Source organism: Delphinapterus leucas, chromosome 13 (genome assembly GCF_059928025.1).
Source record: "Delphinapterus leucas isolate spDelLeu-1000000601 "Yukka" chromosome 13, BTC_Dleu_Yukka2, whole genome shotgun sequence".
In the NCBI taxonomy this organism is placed as follows: Eukaryota; Metazoa; Chordata; class Mammalia; order Artiodactyla; family Monodontidae; genus Delphinapterus; species Delphinapterus leucas.
Genome location: NC_143141.1, coordinates 5,824,855 through 5,845,158, shown reverse-complemented (window position 1 = coordinate 5,845,158; position 20,304 = coordinate 5,824,855). Strand labels below are relative to the sequence as shown.

Here is a 20,304-nt window from a genome sequence, read left to right as displayed (position 1 = left end):
TGCTGGGAACTTAGAGGATGGTTTCAGTCTTGTTGGAGATGTCTGCCATCTTTCTTGGTGTATTTTAATCTTCTGAGGATGTGGGTGGCCATCGGACCCGCGTTGCCGATCCCCTCCCGGTGGAGTGCTCAGCTACCTCCTCCAGCCCCAGGCACGAGGGCTATGCCGTGTCCCTCCTGGCGCTGAACCGGCAGCTGCCCTTCCAGCCTCCCTGGACGGTGGGGATGGGATCATGGGCTCCGGAACCACAGGGCCCAAGGTGGAGGCTCAGCTCCAGCGTGAGCTGCTACTCTCGGGTGGTTCAGAGCAACAGCATTGAGTGGCGTCACAATTCCGGTGGCTGGAAGTCGCAGGTCAAGGTGTCCACAGGCTCAGGCTCCCTCTGGTGACTCCAGGGGAGCATCTGTCTTTGCCTCTTCTGGCTCCTGGTGTCACCGGCCATCCTTGGCATCCCTCAGCTTGTAGGTGTGTCATTGCACTCACACAGCTGTCTCCTACTTGTGTGTCTTCACATTGTCATCCCTCTTGTGTGTCCATCTCTGTGTCCAAATTTCTCCTTTTTATACGGACGCCAATCATATTGGATTAGGGCCCACCCTAAGGACCTCGTTTTAACTTGGTTGCCTTGGTAAAGATGCAGTTTTCGGCTCAGGTCACATTCTGAGGTGTTGGCGGAGGGAGTTGGGACTCCAACGTGTCTTTTTGGAAAAAGAGAATTCGACCCCTAACCTGCGCTCTTTTGACAAGCTACTTGACGTCTGCATACCTCAGTTTCTTTATCTGCAGAACAGGGCGGCTAATACATCATCACACTTACCTCATAGGACTGTTGGGATGACTAAGTAAGTGAATATGTAAATAAAGTGCTTGGAATAGAGTCAGGCGCTTAGTAGGTGCTCTGGGAGAGAGAGTGGGTCTTATCATGACCCCTCTTCACACTCGCAGAGATGCAGGTGGTGTAGACGCTTACCAAGGGTGTGGTAAGTTGGATTAGGAACCGAAGTCGGTCTGGACCCAGAGATGGCTCCGGGGGAGGCCGGCGGGGAGACCAGCGTCACCCTGTGTGGCTGATTGCACCCGGAGAGCACAGAGCCTGGTCTGGAAAATGACTTTCTCCTGCTGCTTTTTCAAAGAATTGTTGTCTAAGCTGGCGAGGCTTGGATACTCATCGGGGAGCAGGGGAGGGCTTCAGCCCTTAGTCTTTAACCGCGTGAAATCCGACCACCAGGGCTTTCTCATCTACAAAGGGAGGGGGTGCCCTGGGGGGCCCCGAGCGTCTTCCCACTCCAACAACCTGTGGGTCCATGGATACCCAAGAACAAGGGCAAAACCCACGGTGTTCTGACCAGACAAGCCCCAATGCATAGTTTGCTTGGTTCTACTAGAATTTGGCCCAAGATGGCCCCAAAGCTTGGGCAGCTCCTCGGGCCTTGTTAGAATGGTCCAGCTGCCTCCTGTCTTTCAGGGTCTGGAGGAGACAGAACTTGTGACTGTGGAGCCCCTGGGGTTCTAAGATTCCCAGAGGATGAAAAGCGGATTGATTGAACCCTACAGAACCCGGCGGATTCCTCTCCCCCCTCACCCGGGGCTGTCATAAAGTCTGGAGGTGGAATTCCTCTGCACCCCTTCCTGGGCTGACTCCTCTGGGTGTAGGCCCAGGAGGGCAGGTCAGGGGGGCATGTCTGCCCGTGTGTGACTCTAACATTGTCTTCTTAGTCACTGGGACAGTGGTCAGGACAACTGTGGGTCACCATCCTCTTGAGCCATTGGTGGGGTGAGGGGCGCTTCCTTGGAGCATTTGGGAAGGGGGTCTTGCTTCTCCATTCAGACGCTGGAAAGAAAGGCATGAACCCGTGATTCAGGTAGGAGACCATTTACTGCCCTATTTGATTCTCAGTCATTGTTTTGAGAAAGACATGAGCTTGAAGTTGTGGGAGAAGGCATGTATTTAAAGCCGTTGCAAGTCTGTCAAGTACACTCCGGAAATGGATCCAGGCTAACAGAGTTCCGAATAGAGAAATAATTATGATTTGTTATCAATGCATCATCACTTTATGGTACGTGACTAGTTTTCCTAAGTTAGTAACATGTATTTGCGGTAATTTTGTTTGTTTTTTACTTAGCAAGCCTTTTGGATACAGATGGGATCAGAACAAACTTCACCCTAGTCCTGTTTCAATTACCAGCACTATTGACGCCCCTACTTTTACTGCCTTAATGTAGCCGGATCAAGCCTGAGACATCGCAAGGTGAGGTGCCGCAGACTCTGTGGGCGGGGACTGAATCCAGCAAGAATTGACCTTTGACTCTACCTCGTGGAGGGAATTCTCCTGTGCGGAGGACCTTAGCATCGGTCATTGGTTCCTCAGCATCTCGCTTGTTGTAAATTGACACTCCTTTGTTTACTTCTTCATTTTTGTCATTTTCCTCCACTAGAATGTGAGTTCTTGGGGCAGGTTTTCAAAAATACATTAGAGACATGAATATGAATGAATGGGGTGCCGACCCAGACCTTGGTCTTTTCTGAGCTTGGTTGCTGTGAACTGAAGTCAGCTTCCCCTGGTTGACCTGAGTAGATGCTGGCCATTAGATCTGGAAGCTCAGTTGTCTGCGAGGCCCCTTTGATGAAGCCTGGCAACCCCAGGCCTCACCTGTGTCTTCCTTAGGGCCTGTCCTCTGTGAGTGAGCCTTGGAATTTTCTTACTTGTTTGTGTTTTCTCCCTGCGGCAGCCAAAGACAGGGCCCTGGAGGAGGTGAGCGGCCCGAGGCCTCAGGCAGTGGCTCTCAGTGCTGGCAGGCGGCCCAGAGACCACAGGGGAACTTGGGAGTATCGCCTGACCCAGCCCCATGGCTCCCACCTGCACTCCCCAGGTCTCATTGGTGAGAGAGTGGCCTGGCGTGGGTATTTGTCAGACGCCTCTCATGGGCACTCAGAGGTGGAGCCACTGGAATAGCCCTTCCCACATTTTGTCCACATCAGAGTCATCTGGGGGTGGGGGGCTCATCAGACCCGAGTTGTTTGCTTCCTCCTCTAGTTTCTGACTCAGTGCTCTGAGGTAGGAACTTAGAATCTCCGTTTCTTCTTTTGGGGGGGAGATGTGCTGCGCGGCTTGCAGGATCTTAGTTCCCCGACCAGGGATCGAACCCGTGCCCCCTGCGCTGGAAGCTTGGAGTCCTAACCACTGGACCGCCAGGGAAGTCCCAGAATCTGCATTTCTAACGAGCTGCCAGGAAGCGCTGCTTTTGTCCGGGCCACACTTTGAGAACTGCTGCCCCAGGGCTCCGTCACAGCCACCCTGATTCTCGCTGACCCAGGGCTTTCTGCTTCCTGCCCCTGCTGCCCCGCCTCCCCCCTTTCTCCAGCTGGGGGGCTCTTGCTTTGCCTTCTTTACTGGTCTGCCCTTTGCTGAGCTCTGGGTTCGCCCCGAAAGGATGTAGAAAAAATTGTTTTTATCCACTTTTGTCAAGCCAAAGGAGATGGGAATGCTTCTAAAGGCGTTCTAAGTGGGGGGGAAATGGACTCCCCAAATGGGGCAATGTACGCATGGAAGTGGACGCAGTTGAGGGAGGCTGGGGTGTGGGCTCCGGGCTGGTTGGTTTGTGTTTGAGAGGCACACTTACGGGTGAGTTGTTTGGTATCTCTAGGAACGGGCTAGTCTTTGGAGGGGTCAGCGAGGCCCCAGATGTCAAAGCTAGAACACAGACGTGCTTAATAAAAGACTTGGTTAATCCAGGGCGGTTTGCGGAGTAAAGGGGAGGTCTTGGCTCTGAACTTCAGATCCGTTTTAAAGTGTCTTTCCTAAGAGCACTGTCCAGTCCATAAACTATGGATTGGTGTGTCACTGCCCCTTGTCCTCCGGATTCAGCCGGTCTCTCCCATGCCACGTTAGGGGTGACCGTCCCCTTCCTTTTCCTCTCTGGTGGGGGGGTCCCTTGCTCACGGTTCATGAACTGAGGCCAGCTACAGCCGTGTGAGGTCACTGATCCCACACAGGCTCCCTGGGGCAAGTGTAATAGCTCCGGGAGTGCTGGGTGAGGTGGGGTGACCGGGAACCGCACGGAATGGCACCTCCTGTGAAAGCTGGAGTGCCAGACCCTAAAGGGACATTGAGGAACCCGCATCCTCTTTGTGATTCGCTTCACCCGAGGTCCTCAGCCCAGCAGCCAAATCCTGTGGAGCCTGCCCTTGACCTCCTGACCTGGGGGCCTGGAGTGTTTTGAAGATGACAAATCAGAGTTGGCTCAGCCTGAAGTCTGCATGCCTGTCGGGAGGGTTGGCAGGTGCCCGTGCCCAGGTGCGGTTTTTTACATTACATGACACACGGATGAGAAGGCCGTGGGTGCATCTGGGGCCTGGCGGAGTGATTCAGGAACCATCACTGCTTCCCAGAAGCATGGCGCTTGGGTGTCAGCTGAGCAAATGTTCTGTGTGTCACTGAGATTATTAGAAAGCAGAGAACCATCCCATGACTTAGTGGAAGCTGGGGGCAGGGGCTCTATAGAAGCTGGAGGGGTATCAGGGCCGGAGGAGGTGGGAGGTGTGGGGAGGGCGGCCAGATCTGGAAACTTCGCTTCCCGTCTGGATAGACGGGAAGCCGCGGGCACTGTTGGCAGGCATGTCTTCCTGGCCACCCTCGGTGATGGGACACGCGGCTGGTTCTCTGCAGCAGAGTGATATCAGCATGAATAATCCTTGCGTTGCTTCTCATAGAAATCAAATCTCTAGGACAAGGAAACGTTGCTGTTTCTCGTTCTAAAGGAATGGAATGTCTCTACACCCCTTCCACCCATGGATAGCATGGTCCCACCTCCACGCGTGGCCTGGCAGTGCCCTGGGAGGTCGGCTTCTAGGTTTGTTCTTCTGGATGGGCCATGTTCCCAGCGCCAGCCCCATGTCCCCAGCCCAGAGGTGGAGGGTAAGGCAGAGGGAAGCAGGGGCACAGAGAGGGACAGTGGACCTCGAATCAGAGCAGCCTTCTGGAGTCTCTGGAGCCCACGGCAGAGGGAGGGCTTGGTTTGTGGATGCAGGATGCAACGGTGCGTGTGTGTGTGTGGGGGGAATGGGGAGCTCTGCGGCCTTTGGTGGGGAGGCAGTCGGGGCTGGGTGCCCTGGGGACAGGGTGTAGGCATGACACGGGCCCAGCGTCCAGCTGGCCTCTGTCCATGCCCTGGGCCCCGTGGGCAGGATGGGGGGAGAGTGGGCAGTGGCCGTTAGAGTTCTCATCCCTTCGGGTGTCTCTCACTGGAACCAAGGTTAGGAGGAGGAAAGCCAAGGAGGAGCTGGAAATAACTGAATACTAAACAAAATCTCTCCTGCAGCTCTCGAATGCTCTGTGCATGCTCTCTACGCCACGCCGTCTAGACAGCCTTGACCTTTAGGTGTGACGGGCACTGCGCTCTTCCAATCCACACTTATGCAGACCCATTCCCTACACTCTGTAGCATCGTTAGGCACAGACTCTGAGGACGGGAAAGGAATCTTCGAGCTTGTCAAGGCTGAATATAATAGTCCCCTAAGCGCACCAAACTCCTCCCTGGAACCTGTGGTTTTGGTACCTTATACGGCAAAAGGGGTTTTACAGGCGTGATTAAGTTGTGGATTTTCAGGTGGGAAGACTATCCTGGATTATTCGGGTGGGCCCCACATAGAGTCACGAGAGTCTTCCTAGGAGGGAGGCAAGAAGGTCAAAGAAAAAAGGCCACGTGCTGATGGAAGCCCGGGGGAAAAAAGGGCAATGTGCTGGGAGCCGCAGTCAAGGAATTGAGGACAAACTCTAGGACATGGAAAAGGTAAGAGAAGGATTGTCCCCTGGAGCCTTCAGAAGGACCTCAGCACTGCCAACACCTTGACTGTAGCCCCTTGAGACCATGTCAGACCTCTGACCTCCAGAACTGTAAGAGGATCAGGTGGTATTGTTTTAAGCCATTGTTGGTGGTAATTTGTTACAGCAGCAAAAGGAAACTAATACAGAACTCATTGACCTCAGCCCTCTCTTTTTACAGCTGAGGAGACTGAAGCCCATTTGTGGTAGATATTTTCCTTTTATGTTTGCTAATTTGTAAGTCGTTTATGAGAAGGGAATGATTTTTCTCCTGCCTCCGTGAATAAGACCAAGTTTTTTTCTGTATTGTCCTGTTGACGAGAGCAGGCCTTAGAATTTTCAGTTTTATGGGGTCTGATTGCTGTATTGATTCTATAGGTTCGATGACCATATTTTCTTGAATCAAAATGAAAGAACTCTGATCTGATAAGTATGAGTGGGCTTATGGGGATAATAAGACAGAGGCTATTCCATAAAACCAGGGACAAATAGCCCGCGCTGTAATACATGGCGTAGTGGCCAACCCATGCCGTCCTGGCCGCCAGCTCCCGTCTCACCTCCCACACCCTCTGCCTCCACAGCACAAGGAAGGAAAGGGGGTGGAAATCTTGACAGGGTTTTCAGAGGACGCTGCTGCTGATTTCTGAACCAGAACAGACTTTGAAAAGTCCTCCTGAGTCTAAAAAATGAAGACTCATTGCTTCAACACTTGCAATAGACATCCTGGGCGACCTTCACCTCAAACCTCAGAGGATTTCGAGATACTACGGAACATTCTGTGCTTTGTTTATTTCCCATCAGTTGGTGGAGAAATTGAACCAATGCACTGGTGACAGTGGGAACAGGTCAGTGTAGGCCCTGGAGGGGAAGGAGGGTGCAGAAAATGTAGCCCTGGAGATACTGCAGGATCGGTTCCAGGCCACCACAATAATGCGAATATTGCAATAAAGTGAGCCACATGGATTTTTTGGTTTCCCCACGTATATAAAAGTAATGTTTACACTCTACTGTAACCTGTTAAGCATGCAATAGCATTATGTGTAAAAAAGTACATACCTTAGTTAAAAAATACTTGATTGCTAAAAAATGCTAACCATCACCTGAGCCTTCAGTGTGTCATAACCTTTTTGCAATCATGTCAAAGATCACAGATCATCATCACAAATACAGTAATAATGAAAATGTTTGAATTATTTGGAGAATTACCAAAATGTGAAACAGACACGAAGTGAGCAAACGCTAATGGAAAAATGATGCCAATAGGCTTGCAAAGAGTTCGGTTGCCACAAACCTTCAATGTGTAATAAATGCAGTATCTGCAAATTGCAATAAAGCAAAGCCCAGTAAACCGAGGTCAGCCTGCCCTGCTGCAGGCCGGGGGACTTGTGCTTGGGTGGCTGTGAGTCTAAGGCGTTAGTTATTGAAAGGACGATTCAAAGATTCGAACAATTCTTGTGGCTTGAGGATCAATGTTTCCCACAGAAAAAGCTGAGGTTATGTAAATTCCTCTTTATGGATCACAAGATCAGCAGTTACCCTTCAGCAGGGCCAAAGGCACATTGCACGATTGCACTTCCTTTCTTTGGCTAGTCTATTAATGTGGGCTGTCCTATGCTATTTAGTGACTAGGATCTCAACCAAGGCAGGTCAGCTGGATTAATGTGTTTGGTGGACTACAGAGACGGTGTGGAGAGGACTCAGTTATTGACATGCCCTTCATCCTGGAATGACGATGGTATTTGGTGAGATTTACCTGCTCGGGTGAATTCACACCCTTGAAACTTCCTTGGCTTGACCCCAAATGTATAGCTCACTCTTCAGTTTTACCATGTCAAAATTATGGAACAGAAACAAATATTCCCCCTTCAACTGGTCCTTGGAAAAAGAATAAACACAGTTACAAGGTAAGATTTACTCTTTGCCCAATAAACTCCTTTTGGGGGTATTACCAGCTTCCATAAGAACCCCATCATGAAGTTATACACACACTCAGTTAATCCAGTGAACTCACCTGTGGTCCCCCTATGTGCCTGGACCTCAGTTTCATCTCCTTGAAACTGGAGAATGGATTTGACCATCTCTAAGTTTCCATCTTGCTTCAGCATTGTTTTTCTCAGATATTATTTATCCATCTGAGTTGTGACCCTTGAAAGTTACCTTCCTTGTTAGCAAAAGGATAAAACTCATGCCGGCGGGCCCTTCTGACTGTGAGCCATTTGCTCTGGGTATGAAATTCCTAAGATTTCTCTAAAAGAGTTTCTGTATCTGCCTTTTCACCTGTAAGAGCCTCAGTATCTGAATAAATCAGACAGCAGATGTCATTAAGGTTAGTAACAGGGATTTTTAAGGACATTTGGAAAAGTCCTTCCTTTCCAACAGCAGGGGTCCAGGCTCACCCCCTGGGGCTCCGTCCTCTCTAGCTCCACGGGGAGCTCCCTGAGGGGGAGAGGCACATTCAGTATCACCTTTGGGGCTGCTGGGTGGTTAGGAGACACTGGTTTTGTACAGACATGAATTTCCATCTCTAAACTATTCAGTTAGCCAAATCCCACACACTATAATAAATACTTAAGAGAATCACCCCCTTCCTTTGCTAACAACTAAACATCACGTAAGACTGGCAGTGGGGGTCTCCTAACCCTAGAAGGACTTCATGGGGTGGGGGGAAACGGCACATACCTCGCTGGTTAAAGCCCCAGAGTCCTCCTTTTCTCTTTAATGGGGCCGTGGTTGGGCAAAATACACATCACTTTAAAACCACCTCACAGCTGGAAGTATATAACTTTTAGCGAGTCACAAAAAATAGGGAAACTTACACAGAGTTTCTTTGGTCACTTCCCCATCTGAGTGATCACGCACCCAGTGCTACAGCTGAGACGGCGCTCCCAGTGAGGAGGGAAAAGGTGTGTTCACAGCCACCCGGTTGGAGGAGTGACACAAGCCCGATTGGGAAATCCCTGGACGTATAAATTCCTGCCAGACCGCTGAGCTCCCACTGAAGGTGAAAGGCCTGGCAGCCATCCCAGGAGACAGCACCAGGCAAACGATGCAGAGCTGCAGGTAAGAGGGGGCAAGGGCAGGGAGGGCGATTGACCTGGGAGTCAGGACACCTGGGCTCCATCACTTCTGGAGGGCACCTCAGGAGGCTTTCCTGATGTCTCCAGATCCCCGGTGCCTCCTCCATGTGACTTTCCTCATCTCTGTGACCTTCTTCACCTGTGTGAAAGTGACCTTGACCTTTTGGGGCTTCAGTTTCTCTATCTGTCAAAAAAGGGGCTGGATTGGAGGATTTCTAGGGACCTTCTCTGATTGGAAGTGACCGGCAAAAGTGCTGTGGAATCAGTAAGAGGAAAGGAGTTGCTGAGAGGGTTTGTGTCCAGCTCAGGGGAGGCTGTGCCTCTGAGACTTACACTGAGTTTAGAAGCTTTCCTCTTTGGAAGGATCGTGGGATGCTTTCTAAAGTATGAGAAACTTTTCCAGTGCCTGAGCTCTCCGTGTTGGCTGATGACCAACCCTCACGGCCGTCTTGGAGGAGTAGCAGGTAGAGTGTGGCTAAGTGTGAGTCCCAGAGGCTAAAGCGTCCGGGTTCCAGTCCAGCTGTGCCTGTTACTGGCTGTGTGACGTCACGCACCTGTTCTTATAGTAACTGTCTTTTAAAAATCCTGTTCTCCAGTGAAAAAGTATCACTGAATAGAGATGGTCCACCAGTAGTCAACAGCCAGGAAGTGTTAAGCTTATCTTTATCCCTTGCTTCATTCCTGTGAAGTAATAAGAAAACTGGGTGCGATTCTTTAAAAAAATCATTTTTACCCTCGATTATAATTAAGTAACCCACGCAGTTTATTTTCACCCTCCCGGCGCCCCGGTCTCCCCATCTGTAAACCGTGATGCTGGCGGTGAGGCTCACAGGTGGAGGGAAGGGCGTATGAATCCGAATCACACGGAGCTTTAGCACAATGCTGGGCTCACGGGGTTGCTACCTAAATGGTCCAGCGGTTAAGACTCTGCGCTTCCAACGCAGGGGGTGTGGGTTCGATCCCTGGTCGGGGAACTAAGATCCCACACGCCGCACGGCACGACCGAGAAAAAAAAAGCTTGCTCTCTGTATTAGATGCCCTCCCTCTCGATTCCCACTCCCCTTTGGAGGCCTTGCCTCTTCCTGGCGCCCAGCTCCCTCGGGAGCCCCTGGTCCCATTCTGCCCTAATGCCGTGTGATGCTATTCGGGGCTTGTCATCCTTCTGAATTTCCTCTCCTGTAAACTGAGGCAGTTGAGTGACTTGACCTTCTGAGTCCCTCCGGCAGCTCGATGTCAGCGGTGGGATGCTGGGGCATCCCTCCCGGCAGCCCATCCTGCACCTCTACCCCCACCCCGCTCACCCTTCCCTGAGCTCCCCCTCCCCAAGAGAGTGGGGGTCCCTCTTCACCAGCTCAAAAAGGGGGACTCCTCCTACATGCACGGTAGAAGGGGCACTTCCCCTCAAACCTCATTACAGTTTGCCCATGTTTTAATTGTATGTTCCACTTTCTAGCCTGTTTGGTTATCGTAACAGGCAAGAAAGGGAGCTTGGCCGGGGTCGTGGGGCTGTGAGGATGGTCCCCGCACCATTTGTTGCCAGCTGGCCCGGGACGCCGCCCCACCTTTCCACACCTGCCACAGCCCTTCCCCTCAATATCCCCACTCCTACCGCACCCTCAAAGCCCAATTGTTTGACAATCGACACCTGAGTGATCAGGACGCACAGACCCTAGGATAGCAGTCTAGTGACAACACAGCTGAAGCAGTGCAAGTGTATAGTTTCGGGTGGTCTTTTTATGTCACCATCACCTGCTCTCTATACGGGGACACTTGATCATGACTGTCTCCAATCAGTGGGTCTCAGACTTCAGCCTGCTTCAGCATCACCTGAAGGATTTATTAAAATGGATTGCTGACCCCACTCGGAATTTTGGATTCAGTAGATGTAGGGCAAGAGGGGCTGAAGACTTGCCCTTCGAATGAGTTCCCAGGTGATGCTGAGGCTACTGGTCTGGGAGAAACACTCCCTTAGGAGATGAGAGGAGGTTTCATGTCCAGAAGCAAATCAGCAGGAATAAGTGAGTACCTCAGAGTCTGAAACTAGACCTCAGCTTCCCACCAATTTTGTTCTCTACCCATGAAGGACTGCTGCTTAAAGAAGGAAGGGAGAAGGCAGCAAAAAGATGAAAGGGACGTGGAAGCGTCTGTGATCAGCAGATAAGCCAGACCCGGTGGGGTCACAGGAAAAATAGTGATGGGGGTGATGTTGGTCTTCCAGAATCTTAGAGTCCCTGCTCCAGTGTTCTTAACCTGGTTGAGCATTAAAATCACCTGGAAAGCTTTAAAACAAATCTCCGTACCTGGGACCAATTACGTCAGGAACTTGGGGGTGTGGGGCCCAGGCAGCAGGAGTTTTGAAAGCTTCCCAGGCAATTCTGATGTGCAGCTAAGGCTGGGATCCACTGCTCTATTCTACTCTTATACTCCTCCCCGTTCCACTTATATAAACTACTTAGGGACTTCTTTCTCCCTGCAGAGCCTGTGTTCTAAACCTGTCATGTATCTGATGATTCTCATTAGATAAATGGGCATTTGACTTAACCAGTAGCATGAGAATCTGTATGAAACTCCATCTGAGCGTTTCTGGAGCGTACGTTAGTTAAGAACCTCTGTTGCATTTTGAGCACAAATAATTCCCTGAACACACGAGGTAAGTTGTTGTGGCACTTGATTGTGGGCCAAAGGAGGCCAGTTTAAAACCAGGATGTCATCTTGCTATGTGACTTGGACATAGAAGTTTGTTTCTGGACGTTAGTTTCATTCATCTGATGAAATGGATGGATTAGAGAGCAGGGGTTCTTTGCTATTTTAAAGAATTTCTGGGAAGTATTCCACTCAAATTTTATTTATTTATTTATTTATTTTTTATATTTATTTTTGGCTGTGTTGGGTCTTCGTTTCTGTGCGAGGGCTTTCTCTAGTTGCGGGGCGCGGGCCTCTCACTATCATGGCCTCTTTTGTTTCGGAGCACAGGCTCCAGACGCACAGGCTCAGTAGTTGTGGCTCACGGGCCCAGCCGCTCCGCGGCATGTGGGATCTTCCCGGACCGGGGCACGAACCCGTGTCCCCTGCATTGGCAGGCGGACTTTCAACCACTGTGCCACCAGGGAAACCCTCAAATTTTTCATGAAATGTCAAGAGGAAATTTAAGCATGCTTGGACTTAATTGGGGATTGCTAACCTGAGAGTATTCAGGGGCCAGGCAGTAAGTCAAATCCGTGAGGCTGAGTGACAGGGCCTATGACCCACTGGAATGAGTTTGTCCCTCGGAAAAGACATTCAGTGAAAAATAACACCACCACCCAAGCTGAAAAAATGCATATCCACAAGTTGAACAGGGCTGTGACCCCCGGTTTGTGATTCCCAGATTAGCTTTGACTATTTGTGACAATCTGATCCCATCACCCCTAAGTGAAAGGGATGAGGGCCAAGCCCTGGCCCCATCACTTCTATTTGTATTTCCTTGGAGGAGTTATTTAACTTCTGTGAGCCTCAGTGTCTTTATCTCTAAAACAAAAATAATAATATCTAGTTTGTAAAGTATTGGGAAAAGTAAAAGAAATCATACATGTCAAGACTTTGCCCAGTGCCTGGCACATGGTGGATGTTCAATAAGTGTTAGTTATCCTCACCATCACCACCACCATCCTCACCATCACCACCACCATCCTCACCATCACCACCATCACCACCATCACCACCATCATCAGATTATGAGGTTCTGACCTCAAAATTTCAGGAACCACCCTGAGAGGGCTGGGGTGATCTGGGTACAGGGATTTAATAGCGCCCCCGCTTTTAGTCCCCGTGGGTATCTGCCTACTTTATTTAAGAATGAGCCAGTCCTTACGATCAATGCTTCTCAAATCACCTGCGGGTCTTGTTAAAAAGCAGATGGTTCTCATTCCCTAGTTCTGGGGTGGGGCCTGAGATTTTGCATTTCTCACAAGTGATGTCCATGGTTCTGGTCCAGGGACCACACTTTGAGTAGGAAGGCTTTAGAATATTCGAGATGAGGTTTTCTTATTGGGGAGCAAGGAAGTCAATGTATGGCTTTGGATGTGTCCTAAATTTTCTAGAGCTAGTATTTATCAGCATGTTTTCTTAACTGTCTGTGGTTGGCAGAATTCTAAGGTGCCCCCCACTGAGCATGCCTTGTGCAGCTCCCTCCCCTTGAATGAGGGTGGGTAATATAAACAGGATGGGATGGCATTCCCATGATTAGGTTACCTTATACAGCAAAGGCGAGGGAAGTTTGCAGATGTATTTTAGGTCCCCGGTCAGTTGATGTGAAGTTAATCAAAAGGAAGACCATCCTGGGTGTTCCCGGCACAACCAGCTGGGCTCTTTAAAAGAGGGTCCAGGGGTCAGAGTCAGGAGGTCAGAGAGATGTGAAGTAGGTGGTCCATTGGCCCTGAGGAAACAAACTGTCCCGTTTTATGGAGGGGGCCCCAGGGCAGGAAACAGTGGTGGCCTCTAGTTGCTGAGAGTGGCCTTGGCTGACAGCCAGCAAGAAAGTGGGCACCTCAGTTGTATAACCCCTAAGAGATGAATTCTACCATAGCCCCAGGGACGTGGGACAGGACCCCAAGCTTTGATGTCCACCCGTGGGACCCGGAGCAGAGTCCATCCAAGCAGAGGCCGACCCTGGGCCCACAGTGATGTGAGCTAATAACGGGGCTTGGTTTCAAGTCACTGAGTTTGTGGTCCTTTGCTCCAGGGCAGTAGAAAACGAACACAGTGTCCTTATTCTTCTCTTTGATTGCTGTGCATATACCCTCCGGGTTACACTGCAACGATAACCTACAACATCTCAGTAGCTTGTTCCATCACCTTGCTCACGTCACGTCACTGTCTCGGGGCAGCTGTGTCAGACCGTGACGGCCCCTCACAGCTACCTGAGGCCATTTTCAAAAGAGAATTTTGTAGACTACCTGTCTGCCTCAGATTGTTTTGACACAAGTGCTGGTGTGGAAAATCTGTGTTTCTCCTGTTTAACAGAAGGAAAAACAGACGTTCAGGAACAAGGGAGTGGCTTCATGGATGGAAGTAAACCTCAGTCTCCTATCAGGGTGGCCACCATCCATCAACAGAGGCACCATCCTTGAACAAGGGTGGCAGAAGAGAGGGCTGGAGGGTGGGGTATCGGAAATGAAACACCTGGAGGTGACCTATGTCCTTTCCGTGTCCTTCCCACGATAACCAGTCATGTGGCTGTGCCTAATTCAAGGGTGCAGAGAAGTGAAATCCTTTGTGCACCCCAAAGTATCACAGGTCCAGATGTTGGGAACCTGAGTCTATCATATGCTGGGGAGGAAGCAGGATTTCAGATCGGCCAGCTTCAGGATGCTCTCCTGGAACCAGGGATGAAGCTGGCTGCCCCGGCATCATCCTGGGAGAAGCCAGAGGGAACACGTGTGAGAGGGAAGTGCTCCCCCCCAGCTCCAGAGAAGAGCAAAGCGTTTCTTAATGGGACTTTCTGGGTCTGTGGAAAACCCAGTCAGTCTGGGATGTCTTCAGGCTAATGACTGGGGTTTCTTGTGCCCAGGGATTTCCCCACACCCTATGACTCAAAATCGCTTGGGCTTCCTATCGTGGTTGGCTTTCTTGGTTTTTTATCTGCTCTTGTGGCCATGCTGGGCCCAGGGCTGGGGAAAATTGTGCCTTCTCTGACCCTCAGAGGACAAGACGTTCTAGGTGGACATATTTTCCAGGGAGTGAAAGATGATCTTTCAAAGCATTAAAAGAAAATCTCATCTGTTCTGACAACTTAATTTTGGGAGGAAATATTTCTAAAATATATGTATCGTGGTGCAAATTTGTAGTCACTGCAACTCGAAGTCACAAAAATGTGCGTTTAATAACTTTTCTAATAAGAATCTCGTTTGGCTCCTGAGGCCTCTTTCCAGGAGGAAAGGGGGATTTAAGCTGCCGGTCCATGTTGTTCCAGTCTAGGCTGGTCCAGCTCTGCCTCTCTTGGATTTATTTGGTCTCTTTTGGGTAGATGCTCAGTCTCTTAGAGTTTCTGACTTTGCCACCTACTTCTAGCAAGGAGTCTGAGAACTGGGGAAGCCATGTCCCCAGGGCATGGTGGGGAGGGCGGCTGGTCCACACTTGCTGGCCTGGGGGGGGTCTTCACTGGTTTCCATGGAGGTGTTCCTGGACCTGGCTGGTCACGCAGTGTCCTGCTACATCGGCTGCTGAGGTTCCTGGCTGGGAAAGCCGGGGTCTGGTCTTTCAGGGGAGGCAGAGCCAGTGCAATGGCTGATGTGGCCCCACTGTGCCCCTTGCTGGCTCCATGGTCCTCTGCATCCCTTGGCCATGGCCTCACTTCTCCCCTGGCTTAGACTGGCCACCTGTGCAGGTGGTAGCCCAAATATTTACCAACCCGCACGGCAGGAGTACCAACCAGTCAGAACAGGTGCTACCCTATGTTGCTAGGCCATGAGGATCTCAGGGGAGCCCCTGGAAAGGTAGAGGGTGGAGAGTTCAGGGCTTAAGTGGGTGGTTATTTGCCAACTGGTAAAGACATGTTTCCACAGTTGGCCACACTGCTCCTTAGGGACTGGATGTCCTGCATCCTCTAGGTCACCTGTCCAACATGGCAGCCCCATATCAGCTCAGATCTCAGTTTAGCCCCCCATTCTCCACTGGAAGCACAGGGGAGATCTGAATCTCCTCCCAGTCAGCAAAGAACTGAGGCCAGCAGGGAGCTAAACCTAGCATCCCTCTACCTAAATAGGCCATGCCATTATCTCCATCCTTCCCCAGAGCCCCCATCTTGGTAATGGCTCCTTACTTTACCCTGGTGGGATTCCTCTAGGGACCCAATTTGAAAGCGGAGAAAAAGCCCCTCAGCTTTCAGCTTCCCCCTCTCTTCTACCCTCTGTCTCTTTGCACTCAGGTTTTCAGCCCAGAAGTGGGGGCAGAACGCGTTTTCCCTACTTAGACATCCCCTATGTCACATCCACTTCCTTCTCTCCTTTCCAAGGAGGCCTTTGCTCTTCCCCTTTCTTGGGGCCATAGAGGCAACGAGCAGGGAAATACACTGGAAGGTAATTAGCATGTTAGCCTCATCACATACGTTATGCACTGTCGCATCCTCGAGAAAGAAGGTCCTGTACAAAATTTCAACTGTTCTTCATGATTCGGGGAAATCATTACGGACATCAACTGTTTTGTGCTGGAACACCTGGATACCCCAGGAGGACACAGAGAGGTGGAGGGGCCCGTTTTTGTCTGCTCTTAAAGGCCTCTGATTGCTGTGCTCTTTGGTTCTTGCATCTGTCTCAGTAGTTTTTCTTCTCTGTTATTGGGTAATTGGCTGCCACGTCTTTGTGGGTGTGTTTTCCCACATCAGCTCTCTCCCTCTTTCTGATTTGCTACCTCTTCTCTGCTTCTGATAGAACATTCTGGTCACCTATCACTGCATAACAAACTGTCCCGGAATTGAGTGGCTTACGACAAACATTTTATTGTAACTCACATACTCCACAGGTCATGAATTTGAGAGGGGCTTAGCTAGGCGGTTCCTTTGATCCATGTGTTTCACTTGAGATCAATCAGTGGTACTCAGCCGGTGAGTGGACTTGTCTGGGGAGCCTAAGATGCTTCACTCATATGGCTGGGGCTGGGCTGGGACAGTCGGCCTGACCCCCTACATGTAGCCTCCCTCCCAGCAGGTCTCAGGGCAGTTGGACAATTCACACGGTGACTGGCGTCCCCCAGAGCCAGCATCCCAAGGAAGCCAGGTGGAAGCTGCATGGCCTTTTCTGACTTAGCTTCAGTGTTCACTCAGCACCATTCTGTTGGTTAGACTTAAGTCACAGTTGGCCCACATTCAAGGGACCCCTTGACAAGTTGGACTCCACCTTTTTAAAAAAATATTTATTTATTTAGGCTGCGTCAGGTCTTAGTTGTGGCACGTGGGATCTTTCATTGCGGTGCACAGGCTCTTCCTTGCAGCGCACGGGCTTCTCTCTAGTTGTGGCACGCGGGTTCAGTACTTGCAGTGCGTGGGCTCTCTAGCTGTGGCACGTGGGCGCCAGAGCACGCGGGCTTAGTTGCCCCACGGTATGCGGGATCCAGTTCCCCGACCGGGGATTGAACCCGTGTCCCCTGCATTGGAAGGCAGATTCTTAACTACTGCACCACCAGGGAAGGCCCTGGACTCCACTTTTGATGGCAGAGTGGCCTGGTCACATAACAGAAAGCAATAGGGAGATGATGTTGTGGCCATCTTTACAAAATACGATCTGCCCCTCTGAGAAGCAATGGCCACATTCATACGAGTAAAGAGACAGGTTCTGAAAGAGAGCTTCACATCTCTTCTGTGAGTCAAATAGACATGACTTGGTGCCAGGATCCTATTGACTATCTTTCAGCCGTTCAGGATTTTTTTGTCCTGGTTTCTTTTATCTGTGTTATATTTTAGATGGTCATGTTTTCTGGATAACTGATAATTTCAATATCTGTGACATTTATTACTCTCAGATTACAAGGGTTGAAAGCAACATTCATTTCAAAGGGTGTGCACCTGCTCATAACCAGTCTCCTGTCCTATGCCAGCGCAGGGCGTCCAGATACTAGTTAACATTCCCCGGTGAGCAGCCCCACAGAGCTGAAACTCCAGTACCCAGGACAACTCAGGAGTCTTGAGTCCTAGTTTGGCCAGTTGCTAGCTATGGGACCTTAAGCTAGTGAGTTGATCCAATTCAGTGGTTTTCTGTCTGAGCCCCTGACTTGGTGCTTTAGAAATTAAAGGTGTGCCCAGGAATGAAGCCTAAACTCAAGTTCAGACTGACCTTGACCCTAGGATTTTACACCTGGGAGGGACCTGGGAGCTTCTGGAAGCCCAAACCTTTATTTTGGAGATGAAGAAACTGTGACCCAGGTTGGGTAAGTGGCTCAGTGGCTTGCCTACGATCACATAGCAATAGCTAATGGTCAAGTGAGGACAGGAATCCAGCTTCAATCTCCCGTTCTGTGTGTGCTTAAAAACTCTTGTGCTAAGATGTCTGAATGAAAACATTAGCATTCCATAATAGGCCTCGAATGTGTGTGTGTTTATGACTGTGTCTGCAATTTAAGCACGCTTCTATAATATGGGCGTATGCACACGGGCTCATTGATTCCTTTAGGTGAAGTTGCGCACTTCTGTAGAACAGCACCTGGTGAGCTATTAGCTGTGCTATTGACTAGGACACCAGAACATTCTCTGGCTGTGTGATGGACCTTTAGCTGTAGTGAGGCAGAATGCAGACTGTGGAAGCTCTGACTTCTCACTCAGGTCTGCCAGATGTGTGGTCCTGAGCAAATTACTTACCTCCCCAAGATTCTGGGTCTACTTCTGGAAGATACTGAAGGGAGTGCCCTGTTGTCGAGGGCTTTCTCTGCGTCAGCACTGTGCTGACCTCTTTATATAGCAGATGCCCTCCTGTGATGCACGTCACACTGCAGCCACTTTACAGACTAGCAGACCGAGCCTCACGGAGGCACTGAACCATCCCCCTAGCCCAGAAGGAAGGGAGGAGTGACACTCGCTCTGCCAGACTCTAAGGGCCGTGTTGTTCCCACAGCGCTCTCCTGTGTAGACTCCCTAACCCTCAGGACTCTTGGAAGATGCAGAAGGACTTCTTCTGAGCTGCCCCCGGGGGGAATCTGGCCAGTGAGTGGAACTTAGGGGGAGGAGAAGCTGCATCCTAAAATGACAGAAGTTTCTGATCATGAGTGGTTTCCAAGACTAAAAGCGTCCATCTTACAAGGGGCAAGCGTGGCCATCTATGGAGGATGTTGGTTTGGGTGGGCTGCTAAACTTAATGGCTCCTGGAGTCCCCTCTAGGTCCAGGTACTGATGCTCCTACAGAGCTGAGGACCAGTACCAAGAATGTGGACTGTGTAAACTCAAGCTTACATCCTACTTGATGATTCCATTAGCTCTGTGACCTTGGGTAACCTACTGAATGTGTCTGAGTTGGTTTCCGTTGCTTCATGTTTATAATGGGGTTGACACACTCTACCAGACCCACGGCCTTTGCCCTCTGGAGTTGTTCAGAGCAATGAATCCCTTTCACACAAACATCAGGCTGGGAGAATTTGAAGCTTGGTGAATTCGTACCGTGGCTGCCGAGGGTCTCATGCATCGAGCTTCCCTGTCTGTCCTGTTGAGGAAGGACGGCGACTGTTCTGAGCTAGAGGAGTGGTCTTGTTGGGGGTTGGCCTGCGGGAGGGGCTGATGCAGGAGGAAGGTGACAGAAGGGTCTTTGCTTGATGGTCCAGCCCGCCGGGGGCTCTGAATGACTTGGGCTCACTGGGAATGCAAGGTGTGACTGGAGGATCTGACGGAGAGGGAGCGTGAGCTGGGCTGGTTTGCTGAATCTCTTGGTTAATGGTTCCTGGGGCAGAAGTTGGTCAAGTTCAAAAGGTTTGACAGCGAAAGGGTGATTTTATTTATTTTTTATTTTATTTAAAAAAATTTAAAAAATTATTATTGAGATATAGTTGGTTTACAATGTTGTTTTAGTTTCAGGTGTACAGCAAAGTGAATCAGTTATACATATACATATATCCCCTCTTTTTTAGATTTTGCTCCCTGAGAGGTCATTACAGAGTACTGAGCAGAGCTCCCTGTGCTCTACAGCAGGTCCTTATTAGTTATCTATTTTATATATAGTGGTGTGTATATGTCAATCCCAATCTCCCAATTTACCCCTCCCGTCTCCTTACCCCCTGGTAACCATAAGTTTGTTTTCTACATCTGTGACTCTATTTCTGTTTTGTAGATAAGTTCATTGGGAAAGGGTGATTTTTTTTTTTAAATCTTTATTTGAGTATAATTGCTTTACAGTGGTGTGTTAGTTTCTGCTGTATAACAAAGTGAATCAGCTGTACGTATACATATATCCCCATATCCCCTCCCTCTTGCGTCTCCCTCCCACCCTCCCTATCCCACCCCTCTAGGTGGGCACAAAGCACCGAGCTGATCTCCCTGTGCTATGCGGCTGCTTCCCACTAGCTATCTAGTTTACATTTGGTAGTGTATATATGTCCATGCCACTCTCTCACTTCGTCCCAGCTTACCCTTCCCCCTCCCCGTGTCCTCAAGTCCATTCTCTACATCTGCGTCTTTATTCCTGTCCTGCCCCTAGGTTCTTCAGAACATTTTTTTTTCTTTTTTAGATTCCATATATATGTGTTAGCATGTGGTATTTGTTTTTCTCTTTCTGACTTACTTCACTCTGTATGACAGTCTCTAGGTCCATCCACCTCACTACAAATAACTCAGTTTTGTTCCTTTTTATGGCTGAGTAATATTCCATTGTGTATATGTGCCACATCTTCTTTATCCATTCATCTGTTGATGGACATTTAGGTTGCTTCCATGTCCTGGCTATTGTAAATAGAGC

At 49.9% G+C, this 20,304-nt stretch overlaps 1 protein-coding gene across 8 annotated transcripts in view; it reads left to right on the top strand.

Moving 5' to 3' along the window:
• Window positions 1-8,071: 8,071 nt before the first annotated feature.
• IL1R2 (interleukin 1 receptor type 2) overlaps window positions 8,072-20,304 on the top strand; it is a 48,890-nt gene continuing 36,657 nt past the window's right edge. For 3 of the 8 annotated variants that reach the window (XM_089922576.1, XM_089922578.1, XM_089922577.1), the window contains exon 1: window positions 8,082-8,882. In XM_089922576.1, the coding sequence (XP_089778702.1) occupies window positions 8,869-8,882 (14 nt within the window). In that variant the 5' untranslated portion in view covers window positions 8,082-8,868. Of the gene's footprint in view, window positions 8,883-20,304 lie in introns of all 8 variants that reach the window. The other 5 variants (XM_089922573.1, XM_022599229.3, XR_016395327.1 and 2 more) reach the window with 5 other exon arrangements.